General features: G+C 44.4%; 1 protein-coding gene across 2 annotated transcripts in view; it reads left to right on the forward strand.

Moving 5' to 3' along the window:
* EFEMP2 (EGF containing fibulin extracellular matrix protein 2) overlaps positions 1 to 16,497 on the forward strand; it is an 83,547-nt gene that overhangs the window by 21,365 nt on the left and 45,685 nt on the right. For both annotated transcript variants that reach the window (XM_068261564.1, XM_068261563.1), the window contains exon 2: positions 2,859 to 2,936. In XM_068261564.1, coding sequence (XP_068117665.1) covers positions 2,859 to 2,936 — 78 coding nt within the window. The remainder of the gene's footprint in view (positions 1 to 2,858; positions 2,937 to 16,497) is intronic.

The raw sequence follows: 16,497 nt of genomic DNA on the forward strand, positions 1-16,497 counted from the left end.
CGTTTGCTTTAAGTACACCCTGAGCTTAATATAAGGTACACACACCATGTATTGAGAACCTATACTGTACCAGTAATCCATGGCAATCAGTCACTTTAGTAAAGTCAGCTGAATGATAAGTTATGCAGACTAGTTAGTCTGTGTTATTGTTCCATAGTAAAATGCCTATTCATCACTAGCATGACTATGATTTCTACTTTCTTTATAACCACTTAATTATTATGTAAATATACCTTTGATTTGTCTAAAATCTTTAGCTAAAGACAGTGAGGTGTGGTTACGTGTTAGTTGTGGAAAAGATCCAAAAACATACTATTTGTCTTACCGCGCATGCACGGTGACATGCGGCCGGCGGCGGTGTAGGGCGGAAGGGGAGTAGGGTTGTGAGGGTGGCCTAGAGGCCGTTATTGTAACGGGCTTAGGTCCACTAGTTATAAATAAAATGCCCTTTAAACCATTAGCAAGCAAGAAAATACTCAGAATAATTTTGATAGTACTTTTTCACCTACTTTTTGGTACTTTTTTCAATTTCTGATGCTGTTGCAGATAATTGAATATTAGTTATGTAATGTAGCCATATTCTAACTATGACCTTCCCTGACCTATCCCGTCACACTAACTCTTTACCCCACACGTATGTCTAATTCTAACCTCTTATAACTATGCCTAACACTAACCTCCCTATACTTATGCCTAATGCTGGATACACACGGTTCGTTCCCGCGCTCGATTCCCGTCAATGCGCCGCTCGATTCCCGTCGATTCGTTTATTTCCGACATGTCGATTTGCCATACTTTACATGGCAATCGACCTAAAAATCATCGAAATGCGCTCGGAAATGTTCGGGAATAATCGATTAGTCGGGAATCGAGCGGCGCATTCGATGCGGGAACGAACCGTGTGTATTCAGCATAACACTAACCCCTCCCACCTATGCCTAACACTAACCTACCGCATACGTATTACACACATCCTCCATACTTATGCCTGACACTACTCCCCCCTCACCTACACCTAACACTAACTCTCAGTACTCATGCCTAACCAGCCCATACCTATGCCTAAAGCTGGCCACTAACAATCCAATTTCTAGCGAAAAATCGTTTGAGCGATCAGATATTCTGATCGGAAGTGAAATATTGTAATACATCGTTCACTACACCATCAACGAACCAATCTTTGCTTCCTATCTATCACAACCAACAGGAAAATCCAAATTTGGGTTCAACGAAAATTCATTCGGACGACATTTTTTTCACTCGTTCATAATCGATTGTGTCCACCAATGGAGATTATTTACAACCAATCCGATCAGATATTCTGACCACTCTAACGATTTTTCGCTAGAGAATGGACAGTTAGTGGCCACCTTAACACTAATGCTCCCTACCTATGCCTAACGCTAACAATCCCTACTGACACCTAACACTAATCCTCCCTACCTATGCTAACACTAACCTCTCCCATACCTATGCCTAACACTAACCGTTCCTACCTACACCTAACACTACCCCTCACCTACATCCAACACTACCCTCCCTCATAACTATACCTAGCACTAATCCTACCTACACCTTACACTAGCCGTCCCAGCCTATGCCTAACACTAACCTACCGCATACGCATTACACACATCCTCCATACTTATGCCTGACACTACTCCCCCTTACCTACACCTAAAGGCCCATACGCAGGTCCGATTTTTGCGAACGATGGGTCGTTTGAACGTCCCGTCGTTCAGTCGTCCGCACGCCAAATCAGGCGTGTGTACAGACTGTCATTCGCGTGATAAGACTGAGTTTGAGCGATCAAGTCAGAGTTCAAACGACCCGTCGTTCGCAAAAATCGGACGTGTGTATGGGCCTTAACACTAACTCTCAGTCCCAATACCTACACCTAACACTAGACTTATATAACAGCTAAATCCTGTCTCCCAATTTACTAAGTCCACGTTGCCATTGTCACAAATTACATTGTGGTCTATGCTGAGAGTAAATTAGCTGCAGTTGTAAATCAGCCTTGTACACTCATTATCATCCCTGTGCAGGATATATCACCACTTCAGCAAACTCTGAGCACAGTAGGGGATAACGATGAGGTATGCTTGCGGTGTAGAGAACAACAGTGACATGCTTGTATTTTAAAACAGAGCTAAACACAGTAATTGAAGCATATGCATTAAGGCTCTACTGAACCCCAGCCTTGGGTGAAAACATTGTTTGCTATAATCCATTGATGTAATACTGACATTTTTGAAGCACTTTGAGGGCTCGTTTCCACTATCGCGAATCCGCATGCGTCCAACGCATGTGGATTCGCACATGGTATGCAAGTGAATGGGCCTGTTTCCACTGTTGCGTTGGTGATGTGCGTTTTTTTTAGGCAGTGAAAAAACGCACAAAAGAGCCAACGATTCTGCACCGCAATAGTGGAAACGAGCCCTAAAATTAAAGTGCTTGGAATGTGTGTAATGAAGTTTCCCTTAATGGGGATTGCAATCACTACCCTAATCTAGGAACAATTTGGAGGAAGCCAAATCACCTACCAGAATATCTTAGAATGTGAGAGGAAACCGGAATGCCTGGAGAAACCCCACACAAACATGGAAGAACTACGAACTCCTTGCAAATAGTATCATATCCAGGAATGAAAGCTTGGGCTCTAGTGCTGCAAGGGTAGAGTGCGAATCAATAAGATGTATTTGTGGATAATCAATCTTTCGGCTATGCCATTTCTGAAAATGACTAATAAATCAGATACTTCCTTGTAAGCTGAATATGCACTTCTTGTCCCTGAAAGTAGACTCTTCTACAAGATGTGCTGTTAACCTCTTTCCTTCTCCCATCCTTCCTCATAGATGCTGTTTTCTTGTTCGTTGGTACTCTGTGCCCTCCTGGTTCCCAGTCTACAGCAAGAGGAGCCCAACACCTTCACGGTAAAATATCTGCATGTTCCACACTCCTTAAAGAGCAACTGTAGTGAAAATGACAAAATAAATAAAATTGCTTATTGTTTACAATATTATTTTGTTAACCGCTTCCGGACCAGTGCGGTTGAAATCTATATCCTGCTTGTGGCTGCGCGGCTCTGACAGGACGTAGATTTCAACATCGCTGCTGCGCTGTCCCACCGCTCCAGCTGATCGTGCCGCTCTATCCCCTCCACAACTCACTCGCTCTGCCATCAATACGACAGCAGAGCTCTGTGAGCCGGTCAGGAGACGATTTCATTGGCTCCTGACCGCATGATCACTGTAAACCAATCGCGTTGGCTTACATTGATTGACAGGGTCAGGAGCCAATAAAGCGGCTCCTGACGGGGATACAGAGCTGTGCTGTCATAGAGAAAGGGGTCAGCTGGGATGGAGGAGCGGCATGACTGGCGGGAGCGACGGGTCTATGCGGCGAAGCGCCGGTAAGCGACATTTTACGGTACCAGCAGTTTCTGGTCCTTAAGGGGCCAGAGACTGCTGGTACGGAAGTAGTTAAATTATGTAGTCAGTGTTTGTTCATTGTAAAATCTTTCCTCTCCCTGATTTACATTTTGAAATGTATCACTGGTGGTGACATCTTTAGTTCTGCCAGGATGATCTGTGCAGAATGTTTGTTACTGAGAGTTCTATGCACAGAGGGAGATACTGCTTGCTCGGCAGTTGAAAAAGCTGTTATTTCCCACAGTGCAACAAGGTTCACGGACAGCAAACTGTCAAGACCATGGTCATGACATCACACTGTGGGAGGTGTTTCACCACAATATCAGCCACACAGACCCCCTGATGATCTATTCGGGGAAAAGGTCAACATTTATTGTGGGAAAAGGGGTAATCAGCTACTGATTGGGATGAAGTTCAATCCTTGGTTACAGCTCCTCTTTAACTTAGCATAAAAATGTGAGCCCAGTGGCAGGTGATGAAGTGACCTAGAAGTCTACAGATGTACAAGTGCAGACCTCAGATGAAGTAGTTTACAATGCTATAGGTTTATAAGCATGGACTTACAGTGTACAAGTGTAGACCTCCAATGACCTTGTATATAAGTCTATCAATGTAGACCTGACCTCCAATAAAGTGGTTTACAGGTCTATAGGTCCATAAGTATAGACTCTACAAGTGTAGATCCCTGATGAAGTGGCCTGGAAGTCTACATGTCTACAAGTGTGGACCACTGATGAAACAACCTACAAGTCTATGGACCTACAGTAGAAGTGAACTGTGAAGAACTCAGACAGAGCAGCTGAATGGCGCAATATACATAAGAAGGCTCCTCCTCTTGCAATGGTGGTCTGAATATGACAACCTGATAGGAAATATAGATTTTTCATACCTACTGTATCTTTTTCTTTTGGAGCATCTACTGTCCTTAGTGTCTTGCCGTTATTCTCTCATGATACAGTTAGGTCCATAAATATTTCATCTAAAATTCATTGTGTAATGTACAGAACCAAAATTAGAAAAAAGTTGTCACTGTCCAAATATTTATGGACCTTACCGTACATACCATAGCAGATCATATATTCATTGTACTGTGTCCCTTTGTGTTGCTTTTACTTTATTTTTCATTGTGGACGGTGATAGCCCAAGTCATACTTCCCTTCATGCAAGCTAATTAGTATGAATAGTATTGTGGAGTAAGAACATGTTGCCTACAGTGCATTAAATTATTATATACAGACCATGTTAACTCAGAACACATATTCTGTATGTAGATCAGGTATTTGGGGTCTTACTGATTTCACTGGCTACAAGCTTAATTCCAGTGCTAAGCATAGACAATATTGAGGGTATCTACATAGCCTTAAATAATTAGTTAAGATACTGTGATCATTGGAGAAATTGATTACTTTAATATGAAGAGGGCTGTATCCATAGCAAGTGCATTAGGATCTGGGCGGAAAAAAAATTTGTGCTATATTTCGTTTAAAAATAATGTTTTATAAAGTTATAAATCATTAAATCATGTGTATAAAATCGGGAATTGTAAAAACGTTAATCTTCCCTGTTTAAAAAGTGAAATGTATAATAACGTTTTATAAAAGATTAATAAGAATGTTACTAAAACTATACTTACACAGAACCTACCCCTAACCCCTAGACCCCCCTGGTGGTGCCTAAACCTAAGACCCCCCCCCCCTGGTGGTGCCTAAACCTAAGACCCCCCCCCCCTGGTGGTGCCTAAACCTAAGACCCCCCTGGTGGTGCCTAAACCTAAGACCCCCCTGGTGGTGCCTAAACCTAAGACCCCCCCCTGGTGGTGCCTAACCCTAAGACCCCCCTGTGATAAGCATTAATAACGTCTTAAAAAATATTGTGCTGTTTTTCGTTTAAAAATAATGTTTTAAAAAAAAATATTGTACTGTTTTTCGTTTAAAAATGATGTTTTAAAAAAATATTGTACTGTTTTTCCTTTAAAAATAATGTTTAAAAAATTATAAATCATTAAATAATGTGTAATCATGAGAAGCAGTTATAAAACATTAAAAGTCTCCGGGCGCCGCTTGTAAAACTTTATTTTTCTCCGGCGCCCTTTTTTTCCTGTTGGGCGCCCATTAAACTATATTTATTATAGGAGTGAATGGCGGCGCCCTTTTTGTCCACCTTCCTCATGCGCCCAAATTTCCTGCTTCCGGAAAGGGGGGTCAGGCTCTTCTGGCTCCTAAACTGTCCACTGACCTGTTTACTTTTTGTGTTGCTGAACCCAGTGATCACTAGACACTAGTGGCAGTGTGTGTGTGACCCTGCGGGAAGAGTAGTGGCATTGCTAACATCGCATATTCTGGGAGAGGTAAAGCTCCTCAGCAGGCTCTGCATGCAAATCAAATCAAAGATAGCTTTATTGGCATGACCAAGATTCATACAGGCATTGCCAAAGCTGTGGGGAATGAGGGACATGGAACGGGGTGGGGTAGGGGTACAGTGGGTTAGCATTTCATGGCCATTTTTGGGATTACAGTTCATCTATGCTCCTCTCAGTCTGTGGTATGCTGTGACATAGTGTGCAGCGATTGTCACTGTGGATTTCTCTTCTTATAGTAGAATGTAGAGTTTTCTCTCATCCTCTAATGTGTGATAGTCTGGAAATAGTTCCATGACTTTATTAAAGGTTTTCCTGGTTGCAGTATATTTGGGGCAGTGCAGCAGGAAGTGATTCTCGTCCTCAAGGGTCTTCTGCTCTGATGGGCTATAACACATCTCTCTGACTTAAGCAGTTAATATGGGGTAAGTTTTAGGATGGGGTTCAATTGGAAACTGGCCCGAAAAATAAAACAATGGTCGCAAAGCCGATAGGTAGAATATCCGTACCATTCTGTTACCGATATTCTACCAGAGCCGGGCTGAGGCAGAGGCGAGAGAGGCTCTAGCCTCAGGGCGCAGTGTAGGAGGGGGCACACACCTCACTCAGCTATCATTCCCTTATTGTGTTTGAATCAGAGAGAAATAAGAAAAGGGGATGGCGGTGACTGCAAGCCAGATAACTAGAGATTAAGGTGTTGGGGGTTGGAGGATCTGGGGCGCCTCTTAGTCTAATACCACGCAGTGTTTAAGGGATGGGGGGCACACTTTAGTGTCTCAGCCTTAGGTGCTGGAGGGCCTTGACCCGGCTATGTATTCTACTATCACCCAGTGCCCAAATTAGTATGCAACTTTATTAAATGGACGCCTCTTTTACCATGTATGCAGTGTACAATGCCCAGTCCACTCACATACATGGAGTAACGGGTGCTTTTGCTCAAGTGTGCCCAGTGCCAAAGTTGTCTTAAAAACTATGCTGTTTGGCCCATGGTTTGTAACTACCTCTGTGGAAGAAGCTACTACAGACTTTTCATGATCAGATCTGCCCGGTACTTGTTGATTTCCTGATCGTTTTGGTTATCTTTTTTATTTCTTTGACGTGGCCTTATTTGATATTTTGAACAAACGTTTGAGGGATTGATAAAGGTTTAACTGAATTCTCAAACCCCACATGTGAATGCATCCTTAGGGTTATAGTCCACTAGAGTCATTTTAGCAGCGTTTCTTCTGATCACAATCGTAGGAGCGACTGCGATTAGGGAAATCGCAATTGCGGGTCCTGCAGCGTCTTTGAAGCGATTGTGTTCAAATACAAAAGATAGGAAAGCTGCAAAATCACTTTGGAATGCCTGAATCACCCCCCAAAAAATACAAATCGCAATCGCTAGAAATAAAATTTCTACATAAAACGCTGGAAATCGCTTTAGAAATCGCTGTATAAAACGCTAGCAAAAACCGCTGAGCATCTGCAATGTGTAGGGGGCGCCCAGCCTTAATAAGTGGTTTATGCTGATAAATTTTAAGAGATACTCAAAGTGTGTTGATTATTTGCTAAACAAAATGTGTGTTTTTATTTTTACATTGCCCTTTTATTAAAAAACCAAACCCAAAAACATAAGATTGCTGTTCAGAGACAAAAAGACATAGACATTGCAAAAAAAAAAGGTTTGTTACGTTTCAGTTTAATTTATGGTAAATTTGAAAATGACAAGAAAGTATACCAGAGGCTAAAAGATAATCACCAGTCAGGCAACCAGAATTTTTTTTATACAAGGGGCTCAGCAGTGCCGCCCTGTATATATTTCCCAATACAGGTTTCCTTAAATGGAAACGAGCAGACCAGGGAACCGTGTGTCTTTAAATACCTTTTGCAAACATGTCAAAAGTGATCTTTTAACACCATCTGAATCACAGAACACTTAAAATGGATCACCCTGTCATACAAACAGTCTCTAGTGTGTACTCAGTAAGCGTGAAAAGACAGAACATAGGTGGGAGGAGTGGTGAGTGGTTCGGAGCAGTTAGTGGTAGTGCTAAATATTTTTAGATGAAGGAGTTGAGCAAGGTAAGGGAGTGCATAATCAGAGCTGGATTTGTACTCTTTACTGCCCAAGGCCACTGTCACCAGCCGCTCCCTCCCCCCTTCGGTATAGGTAGTAAGATGTCCCATCCCCCCTTCTCTACACTCTAGGTAGCCTGATGACCCCCCAGTATGGGTAGCCAGATGACACCTCCCCCCTTTCCCTCTACTATAGGTAGCCTGATGACCCCCCCCTCCCCCCCCCCCACACACACACACAGTATAGGTAGCCAGATGACACCTCCCCCCTTTCCCTCTAGTATAGGTAGCCAGATGACCCCTCCCCCCTTGCATAGGTAGCCAGGTGACTCCCTTAATCCCCCCCCCCCCTTCATTGACCAAAAGTTTTATTCAGGTAAAAGACAGAGGTACAAACAATGGCACAACATATCATTAGTGCATATTTTAACAGTTTAAAGAACATTTTACGTATATGTACATCAGTATCCTGACACATTGTATCTTTGCAGAGAGACTGAGTAAGAGAGAGGGGATGGTAGGGAGGGAGGAGAGTTGGTGAGAGGGAGCTCAGGAGCTCCAAGAGGGGGTGTAGTTATGCGAGAAGGGGGAAGAGGGTTAAGCGGAGACATAAAGATGAGGCGACTGTATGCCAAGGCACAGTGGGGAGAAAGCAACATGGAATAATATAATATATGTTAATGATTTGTGTTATCAATCCATCGGTCCCAAATTTTGTTGAATTTCGAAGGACAGCCCCTATGGTGGTAGACCAGTTTTTTAAGGAGTATAGAGTTTCTGACCCTGTTGCGCCAGTCGGCATTGGTAGGGAGAACAGGAGAGAGCCATCTAAACGCTATACATTGTTTGAGCATGAAAGTGGATTCTATTAGAAAGGACTTATCAAATTTGTTAATTTCTTCCTCATATATATTTAGGATACAGCTCTTAATGTCTAGGGTGATAGGGGATCCCATTTTATCGTGGAGGAAGTCCACTGCTTGCCTCCAAAGGTCGGCTATTGGCGGGTACTGCCACAGAAGATGTATGAAAGTGGGGTTGAGAGCTGTACATTTAGGGCATTGGTTAGAAGAGTCTGGGCTGAATTTGGAGATGCGACTTGGAGTAAGGTAGCTTTGGTGAGTAATATATAGTTGTGTAAGGCGATCTTTAATGCATGGAAATACCTGCCGTATTGTCATTAAGCTGTCCTACCATTCCTCGTCCTCAAGTTGTATACCTTGTTGTGTCCATTTGTTCATGGATTGTTCTACCACAGGGCTGGCCATGTGCTCAGATAGGATTGAGTATAGAGTTCCGATATGATGTGTGAGTGGGCCGTCTTTGATAGATTCAAGAATGGGAGATGTGCCGGTTAAAGGGAGGCCTAAGGGGAACTGGGTTTGCAGAGCGTGTTGGAGTTGAAGATACATAAAATGAAACTGGGGTGGCAGAGAGAATTTGTTGGAGAGGTTTTCAAAGGTAAGGAGGCCTTTATTCTGGAGGATCTGACCGAGGTAATGTATGCCTTTGTCCATCCATAGAGAAATATTAGTGAGTTTGGCAAGTTCTGGTAATTTGGGGTTACGCCAAAGGGGTGTGAGATGTTCCCATATAGATGAGGGGATTATTTTGGTAACTTCGTGCCAAATACGCGTAGCTTGGATTAGGATGGTGTTGTTGTGGTCATTTTGGGTGAGTGTACCTTTAAGTAAATGGTACACTTGAGAAGAAAAAGTCACTTGGCACTCTGCTGAATGAACAGGGGATAGAGCAAGCTCCTATAAATCTGCAAAAGCTTCACCCCATATGTTTGCACCTGCGCTCCTGGGGTAATGGTCCCAGCAAAGAGAAGTGCAGCGAGCTATGATTAGTGCAGGGCACAAACTGGAGCACATTGGTACATGGAAGAAATGCTGTGCACCTTGCTCTTGTATTGCTTTTATTGGAATCCTCTACCAACAGCCAGCGTACATGACATGGAAAACAAAGATTGTCAAACCTGGGTCCACGGAGGTGCGGAGGTGAGTAGGGGAGAGGTGACCAGGGGATGTATGGACGGCACTACAGCCGTTTCACGCCGTCTGGCGCTTGCTCACGTGCATACGTTCTAAACGGAGCAGCGCTGAACGGCTTCCTTCATAGGATCTTTAAGCCGTGCCCCCAGCGCTGCCCCATTGGTGTAGAGTGTCTGGGAGTGGAGGTCGGGGGTGAAGGGGCGGAGACTCGCCGCGCAGCGGCGAGAAACAAGCACTAGGCTTGTATTGTGATGCTTGGGTAAGCTGTATAGTCAAATATGTGTGAATGGTGCATATAAATCTACTTGTGCATACTTTCTCAGGTGTGACATTTAGCCACGGCACTAAATGTCACACCTGAGAATGTATGCACAAGTAGATTTATATGCACCATTCACACATATTTGACTATACAGCTTACCCAAGCATCACAATACAAGCCTAGTGCTTGTTTCTCGAGTCTCCGCCTCTTCACCCCCGACCTCCACTCCCAGACACTCTACACCAATGGGGCAGCGCTGGGGGTGCGGCTTAAAGATCCTATGAAGGAAGCCGTTCAGCGCTGCTCCGTTTAGAACGTATGCACGTGAGCAAGCGCCAGACGGCGTGAAACGGCTGTAGTGCCGTCCATACATCCCCTGGTCACCTCTCCCCTACTCACCTCCGCACCTCCGTGGACCCAGGTTTGACAATCTTTGTTTTCCATGTCATGTACGCTGGCTGTTGGTAGAGGATTCCAATAAAAGCAATACAAGAGCAAGGTGCACAGCATTTCTTCCATGTACCAATGTACCTTTAAGTAAGGCGAATGGCAAGTTTTTAAAGTAGTCTGTGGCAGAGAACCCCAACAGTTCAGGGGATTGTAGAGAGTTGGACACAAACCAGTGTGAGGTTTGTTCAAGTTGGGATGTCAGGTAGTGTAGTGAAGGAGATGGCAGGGCCACCCCACCCAAATCTGCGGGACATTGCAATGTGGTGTATTTGAGTTTGGCACGTGATTTGTTCCATACGATGGAGAGTATTAAGGATCTTAGCTTTTGGAAGAAGGTCTTGGGTAGGTATACGGGAGAATTGTGGACAATGTAGAGGATTTTGGGCATTAATACCATTTTGATTAAGTTAATCCTGCCCATGACTGAAAGAGGGAGTTTGGTCCATGCAGAGAGCTTGTTTTGAGTGTATTGGATGAGAGGGACTACATTATCTTGGTAGTAGTTAGATGGGGAGGCTACCACCCCCAAATATTTGAATGAGTTCACTACTTGTAGTGGGCAGGGCAGCGAGGACGCCGAGATCTCTGGTTTGTCAAGACACAGTATGGCGGATTTATTCCAGTTAATAGCTAGACCTTAATATTCTCCCATTTCGGAGATGAGGTTGAATGCAGTGGATAAGGATTTGTGTAGGTCGCCTAAGTAAAGTATGGTGTCATCAGCATATTGGCTGATTTTTTCCTCCAGACCACCTATTTTGAGACCAATGATGTCAGGGTGTTTACGTATTTTACATGCAAGTGGTTCAGCAGATATTGCGTATAATAGGGGGGAAAGAGGGCAGCCCTGCCTAGTTCCTCTCCCTATTAGGAAGGGCTCTGAAATAATAGAGTTTGTGCAGATCTGTGCTAGGGGGTTTTTGTATAGGATTTGGACCCATCGGATAAAGTTGTCTCCGAATCCGAACCTGGAGAGAGTGGCAAATAGAAAGGGCCATTCAACAGCATCGAATGCTTTAGCTGCGTCTAAAGTTACTATTGTACGGTTGCCACAATTGTCATGGGGGGCTTGAATGTTGGCGAACAGCCTACGAATGTTAAGTGAAGTTTTTTTGCCAGGCATGAAGCCAGTTTGATCGTTATGTATTAGGGATAGTATAACCTTATTTAGGCGCATGGCAAGAATCTTGGCAAGAATTTTGACATCTGTTGATAGTAATGAGATCGGGCGATATGAATCGCAAAGTGATGGATTTTTCCCAGGTTTGGGGATCAGGACAATCAAGGCCGTGCGCATAGAAAGAGGGAGAATACCCTCGTCAAACGCGTGTTGAAAGGTTTGCAGGAGTGGGGTTGCGATGATTTCAGAGAAGCGTTTAAGCACTTCACTGGGGATACCATCTAGACCTGGTGCCTTTTTGTTGGGGAGAGAGTGTATGGCTAATGTTATATCATCCAAAGTGATAGGGGAGTCCAACATCTCTGTGTCTTCAGGGGATAGTCGGGGGAGAGTTATTTCTGCTAAATAGATCTCGGCGTCCTCACGGGTAAAAGTGGTCCTAGCGGTGTATAGGTCTTGGAAGTATGAAACAAAACAGTTATTAATGGCTTTGGGTCCTGTAATCAGTAGATTGGCAGTATTTTTGATAGAGAAAATGTGTCCGGACGTGGACCTATCCTTAGCTAATTTGGCTAATATTGTACCAGTTTTTTCCCCGTGTTCATAAAAAGTTTGTTTGTAAAAAAAGGCTTTGGCTTGTGCTTTTTCTTTACGTAATAAGGATAGTTGGGTTTGTGCTCTCTTCCACGCTCCTCTATTCGCCTCAGAGGAGTCGGCCACATAAGACTGTTCCAATAGAGGAATTTGTGTTTGAAGGCTGGAAATGGTCTTATTGGATTCTCTTTTATAATGGGATACAGCACTAGAAAGGATACCCCGTAAATACGGTTTGAAAGTATTCCAAACCAGTGCTCTGTCAGTATTATCTCTATGGACTTCAAAGTAGGTGTGCAGTTTGTCAATTAGCCAGTCCTCCGAGGGGAACAAAGTAATCCAGAAGGGATTGAATTTCCATACAAAATCGGTGGGAGAATCATTCCATGCAAGAGATATGCATATTGGGGAGTGATCAGAGACTATGCGAGGTAGAAAGGTAATGCTTTTTATCAGTGGCAGTAAATTACTGGTTAGGAAGAAATGGTCCAGTCTAGAGAGAGTGTTGTATGTTGCTGAAAAGCACGTAAATTTCTGTGCATTAGGGTTTAGGAGTCGCCAAGCATCATATAATGACATCTCAGACATAAGAAGGGAAAAGGCAGTGGGTTTGTTGTTTGCCGCTGGGTGGCGGTCCAAAAAGGGATTACATACCATGTTGCAATCACCCATCCAAATACCCGGGCTTTGGGGAAACTTTGAGGCAAAGCGAAGGCCTTCTTTGAGGAGAGAGGAGGAGTATGGAGGAGGAATATAAAAGGCTAGAAGGGTAATAGGCTTATCTGATAGTTGGCCGTGTAAGAAAACATATCGGCCAAATTGATCGATTTGGGAGGTGTTTAGGTGGAATGGGACCGATTTCCGGATGAGTATGGAGACACCACGAGAGAGTTGGGTGAAATCTGAATGGAAGGCCTTTCCAACCCAGTGTCGTATCAGGGACTTAGACTTACTGCCAGTGATATGTGTCTCGATCAATACCAATATGTCTGGTTTTTGCTTATTGATATAATTAAGAATAATTGAGCGTTTGATTGGGTCATTGAGCCCTCTTACGTTCCAACTAATTATGTTTAGATCAGCCGTAATGCGTGTCATTTAGAGATAAATAAGTAGACAAGAATGTACATATTGAATGTCAAGGAGGAGGGAAAAAAACGCATTCAACGTATTCACATATCCTATAAGTGGGGGTCCATCGGGTAAATACAGGTAAATCGTACATTTAGTAGCATGGTCAATGAGTAACATGTAACATAACAACAAATAACCCAATAAACACCCTGCTTCACTGTAACAGCTAAGTGAAGCCTTTACCCAACAAGAACGCATATTAGGTCAAGAGTGAGACTTAGGGCCGAAGGCTCTTCCAAGTCACTCAGTGTAAATACAGATTGTGGAGGACACTATTAGTATAGGAATAAGGAGGATGGGGGGTGGTGACAGGACGATAGGAAGCAGCGTCGCCCAGCATAGCTAAAAGTGATAGGGACCTTATAATGGTAGGTTGAGGTTATGAAGATTTGGTAGGCGACGGGCTTGATATTCATAAGTGGGTATACGGAGCGGCAGTGGGGGATTTCTGAACTTTACTTTATAAACAGACTCATTATAGTTATTAGGGAGATTAGTGACCAAATATGTTAGACAGTCCGGGTTGCGTATAGCATATAACAATTAACATATAGGAACATATTACAAAGGACAACATGAAGTAGAGGTTTTCCAGTGTGAGCAACAACATTTAGATGTACAAGAGGGCGTGCAACCATAAGGCTAGTAGTGATAATATAGTTCAACATTTAGCATGAGTCACTCATAAAGGGGGTATGAGCTCCAGGTGTAGCGGAGGATAGGTTATCCCTTGCAGCGTGCTCCCTGAGTGCGTAGCATAGTTCAGTTCATTGCGTATAGCAGTATGGGCGAAAAGTACATTTGTACGCATGGTGGAGGTAGGGACACTGCAAATGTGGGGTGTTGTGGGAGAGGCAGAAGGAGGGGAAGAGGGGCGCATTAACTGGTGACCGGTTGTGGGGCATCTAATAGCGTGATATTTACCCAGCTTTCAAAGTGGAAGATCAACGGTGGGGTGAAGAGCGGTTAGATCCGCGGCCGCGGCCCTCAAGCCATGTGATCACGTCTTCTGGTTCGGTGAAAAAGAAGGATTTTTTGTCCGTGAGAACCTTGAGACGTGCAGGGTATAACATGGCATACTTGTATTGCGCATCTCGGAGCTTACGCTTGGCGTTGATAAATTTGGCGCGTTGTTTCTGTACCTCTGTAGTAAAGTCGGGGTAGAAGGAGATAGTGGAATTTCCATACTTGATGGAGCCTTTTTCACGAGCAGCTCGAAGTACAGCATCCCGATCTCTGTAATTTAGGAGCTTGAAGATAAAGGTGTGTGGCGGCTGGCCTGGCGCGGGTACAGTGGGGGAGATTCAGTGTGCCCTCTCGATAACGAACACGTGGGAGAAGGTATGCTCACCAAATAGTGTCTTAAGAAGGTTTTCAGTGAACTGTTCAGGCGTGGGGCCTTCGACCTTTTCAGGGAGGCCCACGACACGCACATTGGAGCGGCGTTGGCGATTCTCTTGGTCCTCCTGTCTGTCAGCAATAGACTTAATGCCCTTTTGACTTTGACCCATCTCTTTCTGCAGGGGATGCACAGAGTCTTCTAATTCGCTGATACGGTTTTCCGTCTGGCCCACTCTGTCTTTGAGGGTTCGCAGGTCCTGGCATAAGAAGGTGACCTCCGTTTTAACTGAGTCCAGTGTGGAGGTGATCGTTACCAGGGACGATTGGCAGGCCGCGATTGCTTGTAATACTTGAGCGAGAGTGGGCTCGGGCTGTTCAGGCGGAGAGGTGTTTTCCGCTGGAACCCGCAAATCTGATGCTGCGGCGCCATCTTGACTGTTGCTGTCATGGTCTCGGCAAAACTTTTCAAGCTTGGCTGCAGCCTGCGAAGCCCGGGAAGCTGCCATCGTCCAAGCCCGTCGCTTCAGGAGGGTTAGTAGACACTTTTAGTGTGAGTTTAGCGGGTTTAAGAGCGGTCAGGATGTTAAAAAGGGTAACGCTGGACGGGAGCTCTGCTGCCACACGTCCTTACGCCATGAGCTTCAGGCCACGCCCCTCCCCCCCCCCCCCCCCTTTCAGTATAGGTAGCCAACTCATCTTCACACACCGCAGCAACCATCAGTGTCACTCATTTTCTCCACTTGTCTCCAGTGCAGAAGCTTCCTTTTCCTTTCTGTCGTTAACCGCAGTCAGGCACATCTCCCTGCATTGCAGCATTTGCAAGCTTGCAAATGCTGCACCAGTTTAGCCTGCTGCTTTGGTGCCCTTGCTCCTGTGGTGCCCTAGGCCATGGCCTAGGCGGCCTTGGCCTAAATCTGGCCCTGTGCAGTATAAGGGTGGAAGCACAGATGGGATTGAGGTAGACATTGAGGGAGAACAGGTTGGAGGAAATGGATAGTGTGTTGCACACTTTAGGGGTGGTAGGATGGATCCAGTGGAGTATCAAGAGGAGCTGTACAAATGCTGTTACTCACCACAGAGCACCGGGATCTTCAGCATGCCGCAGGCTCGCAGCATCTGCTCTCTATGTCTCCCTCCAGTGACACATGTATTGAGAGGCACCATTACAGGCAGACATAGAGAGTAAAGGTGGGTACACACGTCAGATGAAAGTCTTTGGAAAATGAAAGATCACAGACCAATTTTACCCCCTTTCATGTAGTATGAGAGCCATCTGATGGGGAGTTCAGCTCCATAGAATAGACTGTGTAGAACAGTCTATTCTATGGAGCTGAACTCCCCATCAGATAAAAATCTTTGCAAGATGCTGCACACAAAGATGCTGCACACATGCAACAGATCAGTATCTGCAAAAGATCTGTTCCTGCAAAAGATCCATTGCTGCAAAACGCATTCATAGTCTATGATATCTGCAGATCTCATACACACCTTGTTTAACGGACAATTATCTGTAGATCAGATCCACCAGGTTGGATCTTCAGATCGGCAGATAATTGTCTGATCTGCAGATGAATGTCCATTAAACAAGGTGTGTATGGGATCTGCAGATATCATAGACTATGAATGCATTTTGCAGGAATGGATCTTTTGCAGGGATTGATCTTTTGCAGATACTGATCTGTTAATGTGTACAGCATCTTTGTGTGCAGCATCTTGCAAAGATTTTTATCTGATGGGGAGTTCAGCTCCAT

The sequence above is a fragment of the Hyperolius riggenbachi genome, chromosome 11 (assembly GCF_040937935.1).
Source record: "Hyperolius riggenbachi isolate aHypRig1 chromosome 11, aHypRig1.pri, whole genome shotgun sequence".
NCBI lineage: Eukaryota > Metazoa > Chordata > Amphibia > Anura > Hyperoliidae > Hyperolius > Hyperolius riggenbachi.